This window comes from Saimiri boliviensis, chromosome 5 (assembly GCF_048565385.1).
Source record: "Saimiri boliviensis isolate mSaiBol1 chromosome 5, mSaiBol1.pri, whole genome shotgun sequence".
NCBI classification, from domain to species: Eukaryota; Metazoa; Chordata; class Mammalia; order Primates; family Cebidae; genus Saimiri; species Saimiri boliviensis.
The window spans coordinates 4,626,455-4,650,699 of record NC_133453.1 but is presented as its reverse complement, the minus strand read 5'-3'; the positions used below and the strand labels follow the sequence as shown (position 1 = coordinate 4,650,699).

The following is a 24,245-nucleotide window of genomic DNA, read 5'->3' as shown; positions in this document are numbered from 1 at the left end:
CTCACAGAATTAAAATAAAACTAGAAATCAAAAGCATAATAACCTGTTCTATATTTCCACTCACACCATTAGCCATGACACACATCCTTACTCAGGAAACAGCTAATGAGTGTGAGAGCGGCCTTCAGTGATGTCATGTGCCTGGAAGCCACCCTGCTCTAGAAACACCATTGCTTTGCTCTCGGGTCTCTGTGTGCCTGAGCTCTTCCTCCCTGCTTTATTTATAACCCCTTTGCCTCTACCACTGCCATCATTTTTTGCAGCTTTTCTTTATTCCTCCAAACTTTCCCTAACATGTATCTGCCCTTAGCTCCAGGGCCCTTCTGAAGTTTTGCAAAAATGTTCTCTTTTATTATTCACTTGCGAACACAAGCATTAGTAAAAAGGAAGAGAAAAAAAGAAAGCAAAGTGTCCTATTTTTAAAGTTTGAATTGTTAAAGTTGTCTAAGATTAGAACAAAATCTTCATTGATTTTTTAATATTGCAAGGAAACGCTTTTCACCCATAATCTAGCTCTTCAAGCTTACCATAACGTTCATTTCCCCGTTCCCTTTCAACATTTCCCCCATAAATCAAGTCTGGATTATTATACATAATGACCAAGAGATATACACAATATTATTTTCATGTTTTTTCAAAGTTATTGCAGAAAGACTACTTTTACATAGACTTGATATTTATGAATTTAATAGCTCCAAAACATTCCCTTCAGTTGACTGACGGCACGTTTAACCATTCACCTATTAGACATTTAGGTCTTCTCAAGGGGTTTAGCTATTGTGCTTTATGCTGCGGTCCCAGTTTTAGCTATAGCTTATTTCTTCTTTTTAATAACTTACTCAGGATAACTTCCCAGAGAGAGAACACTAAGTCCAAGGCTAAGACTGTTTCATTGCCCCTGTGTATCGCTACCTGGCTTTCCAAAATGGCAGCCTCTGCTGTCACCAGGGATGACATGGTCAAAAGATCCATTGGAAAATTCACTGGTCATGGACGTGAATGTCCAATGGCAATGGTCCAAGGGCAGCACCCCTCAAACTCCAGTTCCTCCAGAGGACAACTCATCAGAATTAGTAATCTCCTCTACTCTGCTGAGAGTTCCATGCCTCAGGAATAATAAAAATAATGCATCCTATTCTTACCCTATCTGTTCTTCTCACCCCAGTGGCCCTGCTCAAAGAGGCAGCACAGCCTGTGGGGCAGGATTGGTTTCCACCCTAAGCAGAAAGCCCAGGACTCCTTGAACAAGGAGGGCTGGCTCAGGGCCAGCCTATTCCTGCAGCTGCTTCCCAGCAATTCTGACACAGGCCCTTGTTGGCAGAGCCACTGTCATTGCTTGGGGCCCATCCTTTAACCTCAGGTTCTGCTGCCTCCAGCCAGGTGAACCACTGGAAATCTTTCTCACTGATACCCATGAACTCTCCACCTCTTGCCTGTCTGCCTGCCTGCCCGGACTCTAAACCTGACACACTTCACAGCTGCACGTGATCTGTGTTTAGTTTTCTTCTTGCAGGTTTGGCAGGGGATAATGTCACATTCGTCTCTTTAGGTGACCTTCCTGCATAGGGCATTCAGGTGTGGGTAACACATGGTCTCCAGCACAGAGGCCACTCTACCATCACTGGGGCCCAACCCCCTGTCACCAGACTAGGTGTGCTGAGTGTCTTCCATGTGTCCCTTACATCCACTCTCCAGCTCCCCTCCCCATTGTGCCTCAGAAGGCCAGCTGCATAAGCAACTGCGGCAGATATCCTGCCCTCTGCTTCCGGTTGGGCTCAGCCAATGGGGAGCCCTGGCAGATCAGAGGGAGAGAGGGGAGGAAGGTCCTCTGAGTATTGACTCCTCACTCCCTCCCCATGTGGCTGGCCCCTCAATGAAAGATCAGAGTCCCACCCAAGCAGTCTTTGCTAGGCTCCCCTAAATATTCCCTCCATTTGTCTTACAACAATTCACCCACTGAAAGCTTACAATTCAGTGATTTTTAGTACATTCACAGAGTTGTACAAACACCACCACAATAGAAGTTTAAAATATTTTCATCACTTTGGGAGGCCAAGGTGAGTGGACTGCCTGAGCTCAGAGTTTGAGACCAGCCTGGGCAACATGGCAAAACCCTGTCTCTACTAAAAATACAAAAAATTAGCTGGGCATGCTGGTGTGTGCCTATAATCCCAGGTACTCGGGAGGCTGAGTCATGCAAAACACTTGAACTCGGGAGGCGGAGGTCGCAGTAAGCAGAGATCGCAGCACTGCACTCCAACCTGGGTGACAGAGTGAGACTCTTGTATCAAAAAAAAAAAAAATTCATCACCCCAAAAAGAAACCCCAGATCCATTAGCAGTAGTTTCCTATTTCCCCAAACACCCCCACCCATGGCAACCATCAAACTGCTTCTCTCTATGGACTTGCTATTCTAGACACTTCATGTAAATAAAATCATACGATGTGTGCTTTGTGCATCTGTCTTCTTTCACTTAATATGTGTTATCAAGATTTAACTATAGTGTAGCATGTATCATCACTGTATTCCTCGTTATGGGCGAATAATACTTTGCTGTATGGATATACCACATTTTATTTACTCATTTGTCAGTTGATGCACATTTGGGTTTTTTCTTCTTTTTGGCCACTATGAATAAAGCTTGCTATGAACATTCATGTACAAGTGTTTGTGGAAATATACATTTTCCTTTCTCTTGGAGTGAAAGTGAAATATACCTATATAATATACCCACGAGTAGACTACCACATCATATGGCAACTCTACTCAGACTTTTGGGGAGCTGCCAGGCTGTCTTCCAAAGCGGCAGCATGGTACAGTCCTTCCACAGTGCACAAGGGCTCTAGCTTGTCCAAATCCTCACCAGCACTTGTTGTTAGCTGTCTTTATTATAACCAGCTGAGTAGGCGTGAAGTGCTATCACACTGTGGTTTTGATTTGCATTTGCCTGATGACTAATGATGCAGAACATCTTTTCATGTGTGTCTTGCACATCGGTCTGCTTTGGAGAGACGTCTGAGCAAATCCTTACTCCATCTTAAGAGCAGGTTATTTGCCTTTTTATTTTTCAGTTTTAAGACTTTTCAATACATTTTAAATTCAAGTCTTTTATCTATCATGTCACTTGTAAAAATATTCTTACATTCTTGATCCTTTTCACTTTTTGATGGCACCACTTGAAGAACAAAAGTTTTTAATTTTGATAATGTCCAATGTATTTTTTTCTTTTGTTCTTTGTGTTTTTAGTGTCATATCTAAGAAATCAGTGCCTAATGCCTGGACATGAAGATTTACCCTATTTTTCCTAAGACTATTATGTCTTAGCTCTTACACTTATGTCTTTGATCTATTTTGAGTTAATTTTTGCAGGTGGTGTGAGATAGAGATCCAACTTCCAATTTTTTTTTTTTTTTTTTTTGCATGTTGATATACAGTCGTCCAGCATCATTTGTTGAAAAGACTATTCTTTCCCCCATTGAATGGTCTTGATACCCTGGTTGAAAATCAACTGTCATTGCAAGGGCTCATTTCTGGACCCTCAATTCTATTCCATTGATCTTTAAGTCTATTCTTATTATCCATTTGCCAAAATGTCTACACAATGTTTGTTATTGTCACTTAATAGGTTTTGATATCAGAAAGTATGAGTTCTCATAGTTGTTTTCAAGATTGTTTTGGGGTATTCTGTGTTCCTTAAGTTTTTATATGAATTTTAGGATCAGTTTATCAATTTTAGTATTGCAGTCATAATATAAAGTCTTCCAATGCATGAACAAGAGATGCCTTCCACTTATCTAGGTCTTTAATTTCCTTTAACAATGTAGTTTTCTGAATTTAAGTTTCACATTTCCTTTATCACATTATTTCTGAATATTTTATTCTTTTTCATACTATTACAGGTGACATGGTTTGGCTGTGTCCCCACCCAAATCTCACGTTGAGTTATAGTTCCCATAATCCCCACATGTCATTGGAGGGACCCAGTGGGAAGTAACTGAATCATGGAAGCAGTTACCTCCATGCTGTTCTTGTGACAGAGAGTTCTGAAGGTAGCTGATGGTTTTGTTTTTTGGGTTGTTTGTTTTTTGAAACAGTGTCTTGCTCTGTCGCCCAGGCTGGAGTGCAGTGGCATGATCTCAGCTCATTGCAACCTCTGCCTCCCAGGTTCAAGCGATTCTGGTGCCTCAGCCTCCCAAGTAGCTTAGACTACCACCAAAACCAGCTAATTTTTTATGTTTTTTTAGTAGAAATGGGGTTTTGCCATGTTGGCCGGGCTGTTCTCAAACTCCTGACCTCAGGTGATCCACTAGCCTCTGCCTCCCGAAATGCTGGGATTACAGGCGTGAGCCACAGTGCCTGGCCGTCTGATGGTTTATAAGGCAGTTTTCTCTGCTCTTGCTATCCGTCTCTTTCCTGCTGCCATGCGAAGGTCTCTGCTTCCTTGTCACCTTCTGCCATGATTTCAAGTTTCCTGAGCTCCCCCAACCCCCAAGCTGTGCAAAACTCAATTAAACCTCTTTCCTTTATAAATTACCTAGTCTCGGCAGTTCTTTATATTAATAGTAGCATGAGAACCAGTTAATACAACAGATGAAACTGTTTATTTATTTGGTTTATTCATAGCTAATGTAAAGAAATAAAAATGATATTTGCATGTTGATTTTGTATCCTGCAACCTAACTGGACCCAATACTTTTTGTCAATCGAGAAAAACGACCAAGGCAAGTCTCAATCATTTTAGGAGGTTTACTTGCCAAAGGTAAAGATGTGCCTGGGAGACAGGTCTATGCCTTTCTCAAGAGATGATTTTGAGAGATTCAATATTTAAAGAAGAAAGGGTGAGATATTGAGAAACGTACAATTTTCATGTGAGAAGGAGGTAGAGGAAAAGAGTCATTCATGTCTTAAGCTTTGTGAATATGCATTTTTACTTAAGATAACGTAGACGATAGGGCAGAGGAAACAATCAGATACGCATTTGTCTCAGGTGGGCAGAGGGATAGCTTTGAGTTCGGTCCCCACAAGTGCGAAGATAAGCTATCAATTTACATCACCATGACAAATTTTAACAGAAATGTTTTAGGGTAAAGATCTTGAGACCCACAGGGGAGGTGTGTAGCTTTTCATCTTTATAGTCACCTAATTTAGGAACCAAAATGGGAGGCGGGCTTGCATGACCCAGTTCCCATCTTGACTTTTCCCTTTGGCTTAGTAAGTTTGGGATCTCAAAATTTACTTTCCTTTCACAGTTGGTTCTACTTGTTTTTTGGTGGATGTCTTACATACTGGATCATGCCATCTTTAACAGATACAGCTTTACTACTTCCTTTCCAATTTGAATACTTTACATTTATTTTTCTTGCTTAATTGGCCTGGCTAGAACCTGTAGTACACTGTTGAATAAAAATGGCAAAAGTAGACATTCTTGTCTTTCCCTGATCATAGAGAAAAGCCATCAGTCTTTGACCATTAAATGTAATGTTAACTGTAGGTTTTACATAGATGTCTGCTATCAGTTTGAAGACGTTCTGTTCTCTCCCTAGTTGTTTATTATAAAAGGATGTTGGATTTTGTTTTATATATGTATTCTGCATCTATTAAGATGAATGTGTTTTGATCATTTATTCTGCTGATATGGCTTATTACATTGATTGATTTTTGGATGCTAGAGCCATACTACTCTGGCACATGGCAGGTGTGGTAGCCTCTGGTCTTCTCAGCTTTTCTATTGGAAACAGAATATATGTTTACCTACCCCAGCAAGCAAGCTGGAGTGAGGGCAGTTAGGACTCCTGTAGTCCTGGCCTGTTATGCCTAGCAATAGTCTCTATCCATGAGTGGGAACTTGGTGGAAAAAGGGAGCCTCTTGCCTCTTGGCCACACTTATCTGGAATTTAGCCTTAAACCTGGAGTTGAAGTGGATGAGAAATGCTTGCATCCTTCCCTTTCTTGTGAAACACTTTATCCTTTGAGAGAGGAAGGGAGAGCGAGCCCCATCTTGCTGACCACATCTGCCCACAGTGGAACTTCTATCAAGTTGAGCTAGCTATGTATGTGGAGGGAAGGAGCAGGTTATAGCTGAAATGTCACACACTCTCTCTGTTCTTACCAAGTTGTGATAGATTTTCTTGAATAATTTTTTTTTCATTTGTTACATGCCTTTAAGACAATTTCCAGAAACTAAGTTGTCTTAAAAATCATTTTCACCAACTACAGTTGTTTCAGTGGGGAGTGTATCCACAGAAGTGGGATTCCCCTTCATGTGCTTTTTAAACTCCAGGGGTGGTAATGATGTTACACTATTCTGAGCTCTGGGGTGCTATCCTTTGCAGTTTTCCAGTATCTTGACAATACCTTTGTAAATAGCCATTTTATTAAAATTTTCCTCAAATTGCCCAATCTGAGTGATATGGTTTGGCTCTGTGTTCCCACCCAGATCTCATCTTGAATTGTAATCCCCACATGTCAAGGGAGGAAGGTGACTGGATCATTGGGACAGTTTCCCCCATGCTGTTCTCATGATAGTGAGTTCTCATGAGATCTGATGGTCTTATAAGTGTTTGGGAATTCCTCCTTCACTCTTCTCTCACCTGCCTCCATGTAAGATGTGCCTGCTTCCCCTTCTGCCATGATTGTAAGTTTCCTGAGGCCTCCTCAGCCACGCAGAACTGAGTTAATCAAACATCTTTCCTTGATAGACTACCTAGTCTTAGGTATTTCTTTATAGCAAGGTTAAAACAGATGAATACACTGAGCATTCCATATATTTCTTGCTGCAATCCAGACTGACACAATGGGAGTGTTCTGAGCACAGAAGTGACCACGGCTGATCATCTGTTCTCCTCTCCCACCATTTGTCCCACACTGGCCGACTAACCCACATCTCAGAGCTTCAAAAGCAGGTTCACTGGCCAAAGAGCCCCATGAAGGGAGATGGGCCACTTGAACACTCGCTGTGGTTTCTTCATGACATGAACCAGACTGATCACGTGGCCCTAGACCCGGTTATGGAAACTGTGATCCCAAAACAAATGGGCAACCAGTGTGAATCTGGGAGGAGGGCACCTGAGCCCCTTGTGACATCATGTTTTCAGGGGCCTTACTCATAATAAATGACTCTATAGTTCCCAGGGGAAAATGGAGCAGAGCGCTTTGAACGTGTAGAAAATAGGACCAAAAAACGTGAAATTTCAGAGTTTTGAGTCAGCCATTGTGCTAGCCCAGTTTTGCATTACTATAAAGAAACACTTGAGACTAGGTAATTTATGGAGAAAACTTTTTTTTTTTTTTACAGATTTTACAGATCTATTTTTAAAAAATGAAAACAAAGGTTAAAAAAGTCCTTCACGTCCAACCCTGCCTGTGGGTGTGGGTGGGGAATAGAATAAGCTCAGAAAGGTGCCTACCTGCTTCCTGCAAAGGACATGGCAGGTCAGAAGCAGACCCTCACCCTTCCTGCCCTGTCTCCTCCACAGGTAGCTCAAATTGCTGCTAGGAAGTTTTATAGGAAAACAAGTGTGGGTGTGGAAGGCTGAGAGCTGCCTTTTTCACATCAACAGAAACTCCAGCTGTTCTTTCCCCTTAGAAGTCCTCCAGGCCCTACCACCAGGACAACCAGGGTGGATGGGCGGGCAGGCAGGCCAGGAGGCTCAGCTCTCTGGGCTATGTGGCCCAGCCTACTGCAGCTTTCTTAATGCTCTTTGTGAACCAGGAGGGCAGTCAGACTTGCTTCTTCCCAGTCTTGGCTCATGATTCTGCTGGCTGTACAGGAAGCATAATGCTGGCATCTGCTTCCGGTGAAGCCTCAGCAAGTTTCAATTATGGTGGAAGGTGAAGGAGGCGCAGACATAATACACGGCAAGACAGGGAACAAGACAGAGAGAGGAGACACCCTGCTCTTTGAAACAACCAGATCTCACGTGAAATGCCAGAGTGAAAACTCACTCACCACAAAGTGGATAGCATTAAGCCATTCATGAGAGATCCATCCCCATGATCCAGTCACCCAATCACCTCCCACAAGGCCCCCGCTTCCAACACTGGGGATCACATTTCAACATGAGATTTAGAGGGGACAAATGTCCAAACTGTACCAGCCATCCCAGGACAATTTCCAGCCTCCTCAATCACTGTGCTTCTCCCAGAGAAGAGTTATGGAAAAGGTGCATAAGGGGAAGACCAGCGGTGGCAATGGGTCTGAGAGCCCTGTCCTCCAGCCTCTGAAGTGCGTGCTTCCCTTCAGCCCGCTGACCCCATCCTCACTGCAAGAGCAGTGACAAACACAGTCCTTCCCACTCCAGCACCAGCATCTCCAGGAACAGAGGGTCCTTTTGGCTGCCTCTCTTTGATGCTCTTCCCAGCCTTGATCTCTTCTGAGTCACACCTCTGGAGATGACAGCATTTTACACCACACTGCCCTTTCCTGTACCCTTTCTCTTCTCTCACTGTCGAAAGTCTGGGGGAAAAGGTGGTTCCAGCACAGTATAGTGACAACCTAAAACTGAATATCAACCATCACAGCCCTGAAGATGCTTCAGTGCTTCAGTGCCACTTGGAGTTCCTGGTGTCCAAGCCAGGGTCTCACCTCAGACCCCAACTGCTCCCAGAGACTCCTCTCTGCCTCCCAAGGACTCTCTTCCTACTCTCTCTAGCACCCAGCCTCCAAATCCCAAATTCCTATACTGGTCTTCCAAGGAACAGCTTGGTCCTTAAGTGACACTCCAACTCTACCTCTAATCTGCAGTATGTATTGAAAGCCTCACTTGGATTTTCTAATCAGCAAAGAGCCACCTTGGTAGGTTTCCACCTCTTAGAGGCCCAAAGCACCTGCCAAAGCTTTCACATTATAGTTTTCCCTTTAAATGATCAAATTGTCAAGCAGGGCTTCTATTGAATATTTCTTTGCCCCAAAGGGTTAGAGACTATTATTACAAGTGTCAAAATCCTGCTCCTCATGGTTCTGTCAAACGATCTCAGACTCACACTGCCCTCAGTCCTTCTCTTCCTTGAAGCTGCAGATGAAACTTTGTTGCTTTATTCCTCCAAAATATCTCTAGTTCTGCTAACCATATATGTCAGCGGCCGTTCCCAGCCCACTGACTCAAGCGTTGATCTCCCTATGTGCCCTTCTATTTAATGTTGGCAATTCCTTGAAGAACATCGTAGTGTTTTCTTCTTTACATTCCATTTGGGGAATTACTAAACAATCATTTCCACACAGAGATGCTGTGGATTATGCAAAAATAATCAAGGATGGCTGTTTCTGTCTTGAAATGTTTAATAATTTTATCTGTAAACTTGTGGTTTGTAACTGAGGTCCATTAAGACAAGGAAGCATGAGCCAGGGAAACAGGCCTCTCCGGTTGGCCACTGATGTTCCATAAAGCATTCACAATGCACCATGCACATTGAATACCCTGTGGACCCCTGATGTTGGGAGGCCACGAAGACTCAAAGTGAGCACAAGGTACTCATGCAGTATCTATAGCTGAGTGAACTGGGTGCTGACATCCCTGAAGGGCCGCACTTTTCCCCTTAGAGCCTACGCTTGCTTTGAAGGCAGAAAGGCGGCAACGGTGTCTTAAGAAACATAAAGGAACCATGCTCTATTAGTCAGGGTTCTTTAGAGGAGTTTATTAAGTATTAACTTACATGATCGCAAGTCACACAATAGGCAGTTTTCAAGCTGAGGAGAAAGGAGAGCCAGTCCAAGTCCCAAAACTGAAGTACCTGGAGTCCGATGTTCAAGGGCAGGAAGCATCCAGTCAGGGAGAAATGTAGGCTGGGAGGCTAGGCCAGTCTCTCTTTTCACATTTTTTCTGTCTGCTTTATATTCTAGCACTGGCAGCTGATGAGATGGTGCCTACCCAGATTAAGGGTAGGTCTGCCTCCCCGCCCACTGCTCAAATGTTAATCTCCTTTGGCAACCCCCTGACAGACACACCCAGGATCAATACTTTGCATCTTTCAGTCCAATCAAGCTGCCACTCAGTATTAGCCATCACACATATCATATGTTTTCTTATTCATGCACTTCTTTATATTAGACACCTGATTATGCCGAAAGGCCAGTCCGTAGTTCTTTTGCCTTCAGTCCTTCCTTACTCATCAGTGCGTCCCAGGCCGAGAGTGGAAGAACTTGTGCATATGAAACAAGTCCCCTTTGGGCAGCGTTTGTTTTTACCAGCATGGTTCTGGTAAAAACAAAATACATATGCAGGTATAAGCTATGAAGTACAAATTGCGTAACTTCTGTGATTCCACAAATGAGTTCAGTGCACTTAGAATTTCAAACTGGCATTTCACAACATAAAGATGGATGGTAAAATTCATGCTAACAATTTAAATCTAAATTTTTCTTTACTTAGATAATAAATAACACATAAAAACACTACGAGAAGTTAAGAGAGAACTGAGAACAAAGAGAAAGTGTTACATTTTACTACCTTAATGGCACCTTCCGTCTGCTTTCTGGACAAGGAGCTCTGCACTTTGAGTTTGCCTGGGCCCCACAGATCATGCAGCCAGCCTTGCAGCAGGGAACACATCAGAGCCTCTTTCCTGGGGGTCTAGGGAGGGATGTAGAAAACAAATATGTTAATAAATAATATACAATATACTGTTCGCTAACCATCAGCGGTGTGCTAAACTAAAGGGGCCAGGACGGCTACAGCGAGCCAGAGGCGAGCTGGGAATTAAGACGCAAATTCAAGCCTGTAATCTCAGCACTTTGGGAGGCCGAGGCGGGTGGATCACGAGGTCGAGAGATCGAGACCATCCTGGTCAACATGGTGAAACCCCGTCTCTACTAAAAATACAAAAAACTAGCTGGGCATGGTGGCGCGTGCCTGTAATCCCAGCTACTCAGGAGGCTGAGGCAGGAGAATTGCCTGAACCCAGGAGGTGGAGGTTGCGGTGAGCCGAGATCGCGCCATTGCACTCCAGCCTGGGTAACGAGAGCGAAACTCCGTCTCAAAAAAAAAAAAAAAAAAAAAAAAAAAAAAAAAAAAAAAATGCAAATTCTGAGCGATGGGAAGGGCCCTGGATGTTAGGGGGTTGTGCAGAAGGGTAACCGGATCTGCTCTAAGTTTCAGGAAAGTTAAAAGAAAAAAATCCCTCTGGCTGAGGTTCCGAGAATCGCCTGGAAGGAGGTCCCAGCTGGAGAAGCGTGGCTCCGGGGGGCGCTGCCTAACAAGCAGGAGACTGAAACCTTAGATTCTAAGTTTTTAAGCTTGTCTCCTCGAAGCGGGGAACTCTGGAACGTTTCGTGAGCACCTACTGTGTGCAGGGCACGGTGCAGAGCCCTAGGGTCACTGACTTGACCAGGACAGCCGAACAGCTGCAGGATCCGTCGTGCTCCCCAGCAATTTTAATATTTAAAAATGAGCGACGGTTGCTGTTGTTTGTTTTCTATGTATTGGATGTCCTCACGACGAATCCTCAGCGGTGCAGCAAACTACCCTCTGCCCGCGACCGCCGCGCAGTCTGAGCCCAGCTTCCGGCGCAGTCTGAGCCCAGCTTCCGGCGCAGCCAGCCAGGTCCTCCAGGACACCGAGAGAGCCGGCCAGAGCGGCGGCGCCCCATCCCGGCCGCGGCGGCGTCTGACGGCGCCCCGGAACTGACGGTCTGTGTACGCCGGAGACCTCGGTGGCAAAGGCGGCTTGAAACGTCATCGCGGGCGCGACGCCCGAGGGAGAGTCTGGGGTCTGGCTGTCCGGAAGGTGCGGCGAGACCGGCCGGGAAGATGCCAGTGGCGGTGATGGCGGAAAGTGCCTTCAGTTTCAAAAAGTTGCTGGATCAGTGCGAGAACCAGGAGCTCGAGGTAGCGCTTTGCGTTGCGCTGGGAGACCCTGCGGAGTTTTCTTAGGCCCCGGGGCGGCACCGGTTTCCAGGGTAACCGGGTCTGAGGCTCCCGGGGCGGGCGCGTGGAGCCCTGTCAGTCGCGGCGGGCTCCGACCGGGCCGGGGCGCCCCGAGCTCGCCGGGACCTTCTTGTTGTTGGTCTTCAGCTTGTGAGCCCGAAAACCCTGTGCGTCTTTGCTCCGGCACCGACCGATAGGCTCGTATTAAGTAGCCATCTTTCCTTCCCAGTGTCGGGTTGGGAGGGAGTAGTGATGTGGATTTTATTAAAGATCTTGGTAAACACACGCACACACACCCCCCAACGCGCGCACACCCCAAGAAAGATGTGACCATTGTAACCTTTTCTTAACTCACAAAGCCTTTCTTCGTCTCGTAAGGTTGTTGCCAAGTAAGCTTGCCATTTTGTTTTTAGTAAGGCAGATGAAAGTTAGGCAGCTGTTAACGTTTTTCTTAGACTCTCTCTCTCTTTTTTTTTTTTTTTTTTTTTTGAGACGGAGTTTCGCTCTTGTTACCCAGGCTGGAGTGCAATGGCGTGATATCTCGGCTCACTGCAACCTCCGCCTCGTGGGTTCAGGCAATTCTCCTGCCTCAGCCTCCTGAGTAGCTGGGATTACAGGCACGCGCCACCATGCCCAGCTAATTTTTTGTATTTTTAGTAGAGACGGGGTTTCACCATGTTGACCGGGATGGTCTCGATCTCTTGACCTTGTGATCCGCCCGCCTCGGCCTCCCAAAGTGCTGGGATTACAGGCTTGAGCCACCGCGCCCGGCCTAGACTCTTAAAAAGCGTTTATATCATTAGTTTTTACATGTATTAACTGAAGGAGACAACATCCAGAAGCAGCAACTCACTAATAGATATTTTCTAATTGAGTTAAAATCGGAAGAATTGTCTTTGCAACGCAGCTTTGGTGATTTTCTGTCCCTTATTCAGGACACTTGATGTAATAGGCAGAATCAGAATACTTTAGGAATCTGTTGAATTTGTTTTTTATAATAGTAAGATCATTTAAATGGGAACTGGAGAACTGGGGAAGGGGATCCACTTACATATTCTTGAATGTATAAAGAAACTGAGGCCCAAAGGGTGAGAAAATTGATGACGAATATAAACTTAATACTCAGGATTTTCGTGTTTGATACTTCTCCAAGCTGTTTCTAAATCTGTTATAGGACTATAAGATTCCTTATAATCTTAGACTTAAACGGCTTTTTAAAATAGCATTAATAAAATATTATTTTTTAAATGTAAGTTAACGGGTAAATGAGGTTTTTAAAAAATTTTTTAATTTTTAATTTTTTTATTTTTGAAATTCTAGGCTCCTGGAGGAATTGCTACACCCCCAGTGTATGGTCAGCTTCTAGCTTTATATTTGCTCCATAATGACATGTAAGTATGTTCACCCTAAAGCCAAGAGCAACAGCTTTCTCACAGTTATATGGAAATATTTCTGCACTGAAGTAGTACCACTAAAACATAGGCAGAATGAGCTACCTTTTTTATTATAATAACTGTTACATCTATTTCCTATTGAATCATAGCTTAATGAAGTATTGTTAGGTCTTCATTGTCTTACATACACTTTCTAGAAAACATTTCAATTTATTATGAGAAACTTTGTCAGTAAATTTCTTTCATTTAACCTTTTTGTCTTTTTAAAAACACTTTTATGACCTCTGTTTACTTAACTTCATATATAATCAATAGAACAAAAGAAGTGGAAAGAGAAGATTGCAACCAAGAAGAATTCATTACAAACATGTATGAGATTTCCTGAAAGTTTTTGTTTTGTTTTGTTTTGTTTTTTATTCTTAATTCATGTTCACATGGAAAAGTCAGAAACCGTCGCTATGCTAGGCAGGACCTGGTGCCACATGCCTGTAACCCCATCACTCTCAGAGGTGGAGGAAAGTGAATGGCTTGAGTCCAGGAGTTTGAGACCAGGCTGGGGACTATGTAATGAAACCCTGTCTTTCCTAAAAATACAAAAAATTAGCTGAGTGTGGTTGCACATGCCTCTAATCCCAGCTACCTGGTTGGCTGAGGTGGGGAGAATCACCTGAGCCCAGAAGGTTGAGACTGCAGTGAGTTGAGATTGCGCCACTGCATTCCAGCCTGGGCAACCAAAGGGAAACCCTGTCTCAAAAAGAAAGCATAACTGTACAAAAAAGTCTCCTATAGTTCTGTGACTCACCGATGATTCCTGATAGTTTCATTTTAAATTCCTCGCAAAACCTTTCTTTTATATCTTTTTAAAAACTTTTGAAATTTTTATTGCACGTAGATGTTTTCTTTTTTGTAAAACTGTAATTATATAGTTGTCATAGTTCAAGCCTCCAAACCCTTAAAAACTCCTTCCTCAGAAGCACTGTACCCACTGGTGGGAGGGGCCATAATAGAGAGAGAAGTGCTGTGTGCCATGCTTCTTGTCAGGGAATGTTAGAGCCTTGATAGTACCTAAATTTGTTTACTTTTTTATCTGAATAAATTATTTGGGCAGTTCCATAAGTTTTGTGTTTTTAGTGTGCTGTTGCCTTAATTTAGGATGTGGATTATTATTTTAAAAAAATTCACTAGAAATGGCAAAATAGCATTTTGGTAAAAATATTTCATGTCCTTTTTTTCTGGAAAACCACTATTGTTTCCCCAAAACAAATTCATATAAAACTAAATTTTACTTTGTGTTATGTAAAGTATACTCTGTACGTTTGCCTTGAGACCTGGTAAACATTTATTGAGATGATTAGCTTTTTAATTTATTCTTCTTTGTGATGGTGTAAATTAGGAATAACGCAAGATACCTTTGGAAAAGAATACCACCTGCTATAAAATCTGTAAGTATCCTTTAAACATATCTTACTGCTTTAATGTAATGACATTCCCTTAAATGGCAACCTTTTATAAGTTTCTGTTTTCTAGCGGACGTCGTAGAAATAGTCATCAAGCTAGTATTGAAGTTTCAAAATAAATCTTCAGGGTCCTGTACTCAGAAATTTGGATTTTGCTGGGATGGTGTAGAAATTATTGCTTAGTTCCTACTGATTAGATTTCCTGAGACACTTCCAAGTGCAGCTTCCCTAGTTAAACAGCTGAGCCCTTTAGATGAAGGAGGGAGGTGGCAGAGGCAGCGGAGGTGATTTTCAACTGGTTTTTGTTGTTTCTGATAATGGTATTTATTTTGAAACTGCCATCGTTTACAAAAGTATTCTAAGAATGATTAATCACAGCAGTAAGATTATTTTGCTAATTAGGATTTTAGATTTCTTATTTTGGATGGGAGATTAGAAGAAATAACCTTGGAAAAGGTTCTTTGAAAATAGAATGAAGTAAAATTTCAACTTCAGATGATTTCATGTGTCTAACATGAGTGTAAAGTGAAATTTTTTAACATTCTCAGAATATTACCAAGAGTTTCTCTGAACGTTTGTTCATTGTCAGTATTCATCAAGAGATCAGATTAATATTTTTACTTCTTTTTTCCATATATTCTGTTAAGTAAGATTGGAATATTCCTCAGCTTCTTTGGCTAAATAAAGAACAACTCTAAATTATGCACTTACATTTCGGTGATATTAGTAGAAATGCTTAGAGAGGCTATGATGTATGGCATCTTAGATTGACAGTCTATTGTTAACCATTTTGCTATTACTTTTAATGTAATTAAATATATATATATAAAACATATCTGTGAAATACAAATACAACATCTTTAAAAACAGTATTAAGCTAATTAGTCCCCAGGCTTCATTCTGAAATGTTTTTGGACTACTTTCTAATGCCTTAATTTGCTATTGTAATAAAAAATTTATATCAAGCCTATAAATAAATTTTACGTGACTACTCATAGTATTTAAAAATTCTTTTGATAGTGATTGGACTGAAAAGGTAGTTGCATCTTTTAAAATAAATGTTGAATTGGGTTTTAATGATGTAGCTAACAAGTTTTTATATCATTTCTGGTATTTTGTTTTAAGATACAGTCATTGGTACATTTACAGAGTGAATACCCTCTAAGGCAATAATATTTGTTGCAGGCAAATTCTGAACTTGGGGGAATTTGGTCAGTAGGACAAAGAATCTGGCAGAGAGATTTCCCTGGGATCTATACAACCATCAACGCTCACCAGTGGTCTGAGACGGTCCAGCCAATTATGGAAGCACTTAGAGGTAGTGTTTCTTTGTGGTTCAAAAATGAAATTAGATGAGACTGAGTCCCTAAGTGCTGCAATGTTAAAGTAGTAAATTAGTGGTGTGTTTTTAAGTAAATGTTTGATAGGTGAAAAGAGCAGTTTTAAGAATTTTTAGATTTGCCCTAATTATCCTTTTTGTTTTTTAAGATTACATTGGCTGCTATGCCTCTGTTGTTTCTTAATTCTAGGTAGAATTTACTCTTGTCAGTTTTAAAAGAGTTTTTTTGCTATTAAAATGAAATCTTGTAATATTCTAATAACTTTAAGGTACGGGTTTGTAGACATGTGAAAGTAGAGACTGCTGTTTGACTTTTGTCAGCCTCAGCCTTTGACAGGTGTTGTCTTAAGCTTCTGGATTTTATTACTAATCAGTTTAATACATAGATGCTCAAATGCATTTGTAATTACTTTGAAAGCTTAAAAGCCCATTGTGACAGAGCACTGATCCCGCAGTAAAGTCTCATTCCTGCGTCTCTCCATTCTCCCACCCCCTAACATTTGCTTCCAGTCCTCCTGGTTCACTCTTTATAAGATTATATATGATCTGTTTCATGTTGTGGCATACTTTTATTTCTTATTGTTACCTTACTTCCGTAGTTAATATCCACCTGTGCTCTATGTCTTCCTGCTCTGGAGAAAGTCAGCAGGAATTTTTTAATAACTAATCATCACTCTGGCAAGGGATATCCACTTTACAGGGCAGCAGGACAGCAAAGATTGTTTCTGAGATTCACATAATTCCCTTGGAATGGTAAAATTCTTAGCAGCATAAAACAGAACAATGTAAGTGACAAAACAGGAGGCAGCTACTTGAAATGTGAATGAAATGAACAGAATCCTAAGGCAGGCCGATAGACGGGAAGGAAGGAGCGTGGCAGAAGAGTACACAGTTGTAGCGGGGCAGTTTTAGAAAGTAGCACTGGAAACCTTTTCATATAAGCCCCAAGGAATTGGTGTTATAGTGGACTTTCACAGTATCCTTGGGATTCAGCCTTGTGATTTTGGTGGTGCAGTCACAGGGCATGTGCCTTTTCCCAGTGTCATACACCCAATTTGCCGGCAGGACTGGGCTTGGGGCTCCTTACTCGTTCAGCAAGTATCCTGTTGTATACCGTCAGGTCTGTAGTTTTATTCCCTCCAGAGCGTCCTCTCACTGAATTCCATGAGATTGAGAATTCCTGGAAAGCAGTTCAGTAGACCTAGAAAGGCTGTACATACCATGTTGGAGTTTGAACTCTGGATCCACGCTTCCAGAGTTATAAATTGCAGGTCTGTCACTTTTGGGGTGTCTCATTTTCCTCATTTGTGAAATGGGATTTGAAATAGTACTTCCTTCAGGTTATAAATGAACTTATAAATAGTACTCTCTTCAGGTTATAATATATAACATGGACCTTGTTCTAAAGCACTGCAATATTCATGAACATATCCTGAAACTTTAACAAATCCCCAGATTGATGAATGGTACTGTGGTTTCCTTTGTAAAATGCGGCCAGGTCAGGATAGTCCCGTAACAGATTGGGCTTACTGATGCATTTAATATTTTGCTTAACGTATTAGCAACTTGTTTGCTAGTTAAGAACAATCACTTTCTTAGATATTTTCCATCCTGTTCTAAATTAGACACAGTCCTATTAGAAAACTGAAAATGACTTAATTGAAGAGAAGCTAGTGAAAACTGTTTTTGCAGGAAACCAACAAGGACTGAGGAAGTACCCAGGAACTAGATAGACAGTAGCCATTCTCCCTTGAGGCCTGAAAGGGCAGTGTTACTGTGGCCGTGAAAAAGGGGCTGCCCCACAGGATAGAAGCAAGATCGGCTGGAGCAAGGCAGGGAAGGGGCATAGGAAATAAATTCCCTGACCTTCCTCCCAGCCTCTGACCTGATGGAGCACCCATTCGCCAAAGCGAGAGAGCTCAGGTGCCGCAGGCATTGCTGGCCAACCTCCCTGGCATACGGCGTGGCTGGAAAAGAGAAGTGGATTCGAAGGGATGGGAGTGACTAGCGCCTCTTCCCTTCTGTCTCTAGCACTGGCAGTGATGGATGAGCGGCACTTGAATATTTGTTAAACAATTGAATTTGCCTTCTGTTAGCATCTCTGTTTTCACCAAAAATGTGTTCCATGAACAGTTTGTCACAGATACTGGATGCTAGCTCACACCTCCCAGGATGTCATTCTAGGGTGGGACTGAGGTTACAGATTTCACCACTTGAGGATCACATAGTGACTAGTCACGATGTAGATGTTATTTGTGCCAAGTGGATATTGCACCTTCCGAGACTAAGAAAACATCGCCTTTATTTTTGCTTTGTCAGCTCGCTCCTGCCTCCCATTTTATGGTTTCCTTTCCTTTTCCAGGTGTGTCTTTTTACTCTTACTTTTTACTTTTTACTCTCCCTTTCATCTCCTCCATTCCTACTGTATTCCTGTTTTATTCCCCACTCGGAAAATATGACCAGAATATTTGAACTGAAGTAAATGCTTTTAAAATATGGTTGGCTTACCAAATGATTATCGTTTGATGGTATATACTTTTATTTCCCTAAAAAAGTATATATTTTTTTCCATTGTTGGCTCAGTTCTTTTCCACTGAATGTCTTCAGCCTTAATAGAAAAAAATTCTTGATGTTGTAAAGTCTCTTAGGTTAGAGGCTGGTTAAAGGAAGGAAGGAATCTAGTGGAAAGCCACGGAAGGAAGAGCACACGGGGCTCGGTGAAAGCCGGAGAGGTCGTCGGGCTCAGTGTGAAGGGAAGGAATGGGCTGTCAGCAGTTTGGAAGGAATGTGAGAAAACAAAGCCTAAGTCTTCAGTGCCCCATTTTGGTCCTCATGATGCCATCAACAAACATGTATCTGGCATATATTGCACCGGATGCTAGGTGTTTCAGGGACTATGAAGATAAGAGATTGCCCTTCCTGTCGAAGTTTGGGATGTAATTGAAAAGAAGAAGGTAGGCGGAACAGGGTGTGCCGTAGGTGGTAAAGTTGCTTGTTAAAGTAGAAGTGTAAACAATACTGCAGAGTTTGAAGAAGGACAGAGATCATAATGAATTAGAAACAGATCTAGGCATGGCCGAGAGCAGACAGGAGGGCATTTCAGGCCACAGAACAGCACAGAGCAAAAGCTCCAGAAGGAGAGGGTATGAGACTTGTCTGAGAGCCAGTGGACTAGTTTGGCACAAAGGGTGTCTGAGGGAATTGGTGTAGTTTGACAATGTCCCAGGAATGGAGAGACGATTTTAAATACGTTACAGTGTTTCTTTTACATATGTGCACTGGCCTATTAAATAAGGAAAGTAAAATCCAGACTATTTCCTAAGCATGTTGACCACCAGGTGGAGGAGCTCTTGTGTTACCGAAGAGCACAGCGCAGGAAGACAGGCCGGCTGCTTTCACAGGGCTCAGCTCTGCCTTACTCCTGTGTTTATGTAACGTGAGTATGTCAGCCGAGGGACAGTCCCAAGTGCCGTTTTCAGGGAAGGTTTTGCTGCAGGTGTTGTTTGACTGTCCCTTCTTAAACTCATTCTTTCAGGGTGGGAATTTAGGATTTTGAACCACGACTCAGTCAAGAGTTTGATGCAGACTTGAAGAATGCTCCAGTTACAAGATTTGTTCTGTAGCTCCCAGGGGTGGTCCTGTATTAGACGTTTTTCAAAAGGATAGCTGATTACACAAATCAGTTTCCTTCTCCTTTGATTCTAGCATTTGTAAATGAAATAAGTAAAATTTGTATCCCCACTGCATAAACATTGCATTTTATTAGGGTTAGAGCCTTGGGTTTATTAACCTTTTTCTATCTTTGTGATTTTCATTATTATCTGAGATTTTTCATTTGAGAGGATGTGTAAGAAATGTATTTTTTTATTCAGCAATATTTGAACCCCCTTTACATACTGGCCATATATATTTATATCTATAAGCACATAAATCTTTGAGTTCATCAGGTCTTGCTTATGAAAACTGGACAAGGACAGTGGTATGACTGAACAGTGTGTTTTGAAAATGCCTGCTCCCTTGGTTCACTCTGTGCCAACCTTCCACTCCCATAATAGATGCAACAAGGAGACGAGCCTTTGCCCTGGTCTCTCAAGCGTATACTTCAATAATTGCTGATGATTTTGCAGCCTTTGTGGGACTCCCTGTAGAAGAGGCTGTGAAAGGTATTTTTGGCTTACTTTACTTACAAGGAAAATGGAAAATAGAAGTGTGAATTGTAGGTTCACAGTTTCCTCTGAAACACTTGGAACAGAGTATGCTTTTGGAATCCAGGCTGTGTTTGTTTTTTGAAAGGTGATATGAAACAGGTGTTGTGAAACACCCCAGCAAGCACCCTGCCATCAAACATATTAATAGTTCCATAGCAAGCAAATGTGTGAATATCCACACAGTTAGTTACAAAAATACATCCTAATTGGCCTCTTTGCTCACATTTGGAACTCCTTATTTCACCTTTATTTGGTAAAGGCAGCGTCATCCCCACATCCCTTTTCAGCTCATTTTTCCTGCCATTTCTGACCCATACTCTAGGCGCTTCCTTGCGCCCCATTCGCACCTCCTGGTCTCTCCAAATGTACCTTCGCATTTTTATTTCTCAGGTGATCCCCAGACTGATCCTTCCTCTTGCTCATTGCTGTAGAATAGTGTATATACACCTTGTTGCTTTGTTTTACCTTGATTGACATTTTTGATTCTCCAGCTGAAGTATGAGCCCCATCAAGCTCCATTCCTCAATTTGCAGGGCCTAGCACAGTTCTAGACATATGAAGATAGGTTAATGAAAGTTCTTATATTCAGTTACTAAATACTTTTATTTACTCCTACAAACATTTATTCATTTTGGCTCTCAAAATTGATCCATTATTTATTTTCTAGATATAACATACTTCAGAACCCATGCTGTCAGCTGGCTACCTAGATGTGAATCCTGGTACCACTCATCCCTGATGCTAGTAGCTATGTGACTTAGGACAAATCCCTTGAATTCCCTAAACTTCATTTTGCATACCTATCAAATGATGGCTTTATATCCCTCTTAATAGAATTGTGGTGATTATATAAAATAATCCCTATGAAAGCACATAGTCTTGTACCTACAGGTAAACCTTCTGTATATGGAAACTGTTTTTATCATTGCCATCTTTGTTATTACTGATATGATGGTCCCAAAAGATGTCATATTAGATTTCCTTATGTTTGTTTTTAAACAGTATTGATTAGGTTAATACTATAATGTATTCATGGGGGAAAACTAACTATCTTTTAGTGATTATAGCAATTATAGCAGCCTAATAGAGTAAAATGAGGTTTTGATACCTGTTTCAGAAATACTTCAATAAGAAGTTTCCATGCTCTATTAATACACCTTTCTAGTAAAAACGCATGTGAAAGGTTATACTAAACACATCATGTCTTCTATACAACTCATGTCATGAACAAGTTGTGGATTTTGTTGGGTATTTTTATTATCTCCACATCTTTATGTGAGATATACTTTTTTAGGTATATTAGAGCAAGGATGGCAAGCTGATTCCACCACAAGAATGGTCCTGCCCAGAAAGCCAGGTAGGTGGAGCTTTCACCCATTTATGCAACATTGAACTCAGAATTCTAAGACTGCTTCAGGTTTTCAGGCTTTGATTTTTGATAATTGCATATAAAATTCTGCTATACTAACACAGTGGAAAGAACTCATTTTAAATAAAGCATAGTAGAGAGGGTAGAAAGGAGCTTGAAGGTCACCTACTTCAAACTCTTAAAAATGTATTTCCTGTATATAAACGATTTTATGTAGGTGTTTCATGGTCCTTCTTCCTTCTTATGCCTTAGTTTTTACTAAATATTAATCTCTCTTTTTTTTTTTTTTTTTTTTTTTTTGAGACAGAGCCTTGTTCTGTCGCCCAGGCTGGAGTGCAGTGGTGCAATCTTGGTTCACTGCAACCTCCACCTTCCGGGTTCAAGCGATTCTCCTGCCTCAGCCTCCCGAGTAGCTGGGACTACAGGCGCATGCCACCACACCTGGCTAATTTTTGTATTTTTAGTAGAGACAGGGTTTCACCATGTTGGCCAGGCTGGTCTCAAAACTTCCGACCTCAGGTGATCTGCCCTCTTCGACCTCCCAAAATGCTTGGATTACAGGTGTGAGCCATCGCATTCAGCCAGTATCCCATCCTTTTATGGAACCATTTGTAACCGAGCTTGTCCTTAATATCCAGACCGTTGTCTTTAAAAAAAAAAAAAAAAGTTTTAATATTCAACTGCCCCCGCCCCCCTTTCTGCTTGCACTCAAGTCACATGGGTACTTTTTCTGTGGCTTTCACTTTCACCAAGTTAACTTCTCTAGCCTTCCTTTTAAGGCCTTAATTTCTGTGACCTGTACCTGTTGTCTTAATCTGAATTCTCAGCCCCTCAGTCTTGCTGTGTGAAGTGAACCACACTTGTTCCCACCTGGTTGTTTCTCTTCCTCCTGCTGACCAGGGGTATTCTTTTCTGCCAGGTCTTTAGAGCCAGGCTTAGTGCCCACTTCCGTACACCCTCCTGCATCCATGTCAACCCAAATTTCCTTCCACCTACTCTGACTGCCTATTGTTTAGACGTCGTTGAACATACAGTAAAGGCTTCTCAATATGCTCAGCCCTTTGAGGTACAAAGAGTGGGAAGACATGATCCCAGTCAAGTGAGATAGTGGGGAAGAGTAATATAAGAAAGACTTACAATGAACACAGTTGCTAGCCATGTTTAAGAAACGAATGGCCCTAAATGCATGTTGTCTGAAAATAGCATGTTCTGTGAGAGGTCTTAACAATGACTTCTGTAAATTGACCTGAACATTTTTTTTTAATTTAGTTGCAGGGGCCCTTGATGTTTCCTTTAACAAGTTTATTCCCTTATCAGGTATGTATTTTCATATGCACATGTTTTAAGTGTCTCATTGTTCCTGATTTCCTTTTTGTAGTATGCGTGTATGTGAGTGTGAGAGTGTGTGTATGTATTCCTCACCTCGTAAACAGAGGTTGCATTTCATAAATGTATAGTAATGCTTCTGGCTACAAGAGTGAAACTGGGCTCCCCAGAGCTTGCCTTGAGGTGGTGGCCTCCTCTGGGCCAGCTGCAGAGCCTTCTCACTGTCATGTCGGGGAGCCCTGCCAGAGCTGCTCACCAGCACTCTTATTCAGAAGGCACCCCCAGGCTGATATGTTGTAACTTATGTGTTGGAGTTACTCAGCACTTAATTCCTCAAAAAACCCTCAAATTCCTTGAGGTTCTTTGTGGGGTTTTTGTTGTCGTCGTTGTTCATTGGCAATTTAATATTCTTCAGTGATGCCTGGGGCATGGGAGGCACTCTTGATTATTTCTTGAATTTAATGTTGCATGGGTAAGGATGTTTTCAAGAAGAGCTGTATATGATGAAAGCGTCTTTAACCTTTACATAGACTACTTCAATAACAAAACATCAGACATGTCTTTACTACCAGTTAGGTAAAACCATACTCAGAAAAATTGAGATTTCTTGGCTTGCTTTTCAAAAATGCCCAGGCCTCTGTGATGTAAGGTTTTGTCTAAAATCAGGACAAATCTAAGAACATTAACTTATTGTTAAAAATTGAAGGCAGTGGTAAAGGTGGGTGTTGAGGCCAAACCTTTGTTACAGTGGTATCTAACCTGAAGCATGTTTCTTTCTTTAACATACAGAGCCTGCTCCAGTTCCCCCAATACCCAATGAACAGCAGTTAGCCAGACTGACGGATTACGTGGCTTTCCTTGAAAACTGAATTATCACTCTGAGTTCAAGATTCATCTTCAGAATCCTGTATACTGACAAATATAGAAATGTAAAGTTTGTATTTTCAATTTATTGGATGGATTAAGCACCTCAGCATTCCTTACCGAGTATGTGATAAAATACATATATAATATAAAATATACTATATACATTTTGTCCTTAAACGTTATGCAGAACAGTTGCTGAAACAGTTCTCAGTTTGTAATATTTAATAATCTGGATGGAGCCTGTCAGTATTACAGTTAGTTTTCTAGTGACTCATAAAATAAGATTTCCTGCTTCCTGTAGAATAGTGTTTGTCAACTGTCTTTTCTCTGCCCCAGCACATGCCACACTCTTATCTGTACCATTGGTTGATAGTTGCAATAATTCATTTGGATTTGAAGAAATAACTGTCCCCAGGCACAGTAT

General features: G+C 41.8%; 1 protein-coding gene and 1 long non-coding RNA gene across 2 annotated transcripts; one reads left to right on the top strand and one right to left on the bottom strand.

Moving 5' to 3' along the window:
* Window positions 1-2,318: 2,318 nt before the first annotated feature.
* LOC120364292 (uncharacterized) lies at window positions 2,319-11,500 on the bottom strand. Its single transcript, XR_005579586.2, has 3 exons — window positions 11,280-11,500; window positions 10,447-10,569; window positions 2,319-10,194 (listed from the first exon to the last, which is right to left on the bottom strand). It is a non-coding gene; the product is annotated as an uncharacterized LOC120364292 (long non-coding RNA).
* A 126-nt stretch (window positions 11,501-11,626) lies between these two features.
* On the top strand, window positions 11,627-23,902 carry COPS8 (COP9 signalosome subunit 8). The gene is made up of 8 exons (XM_003936747.4): window positions 11,627-11,822; window positions 13,182-13,252; window positions 14,649-14,697; window positions 15,898-16,030; window positions 20,107-20,214; window positions 21,554-21,616; window positions 22,898-22,945; window positions 23,744-23,902. The coding sequence occupies exons 1-8, from the start codon at window positions 11,745-11,747 to the stop codon at window positions 23,821-23,823; spliced, it is 630 nt and encodes a 209-aa protein (XP_003936796.1). The 5' UTR covers window positions 11,627-11,744; the 3' UTR covers window positions 23,824-23,902.
* The last annotated feature ends 343 nt before the right edge of the window (window positions 23,903-24,245 follow it).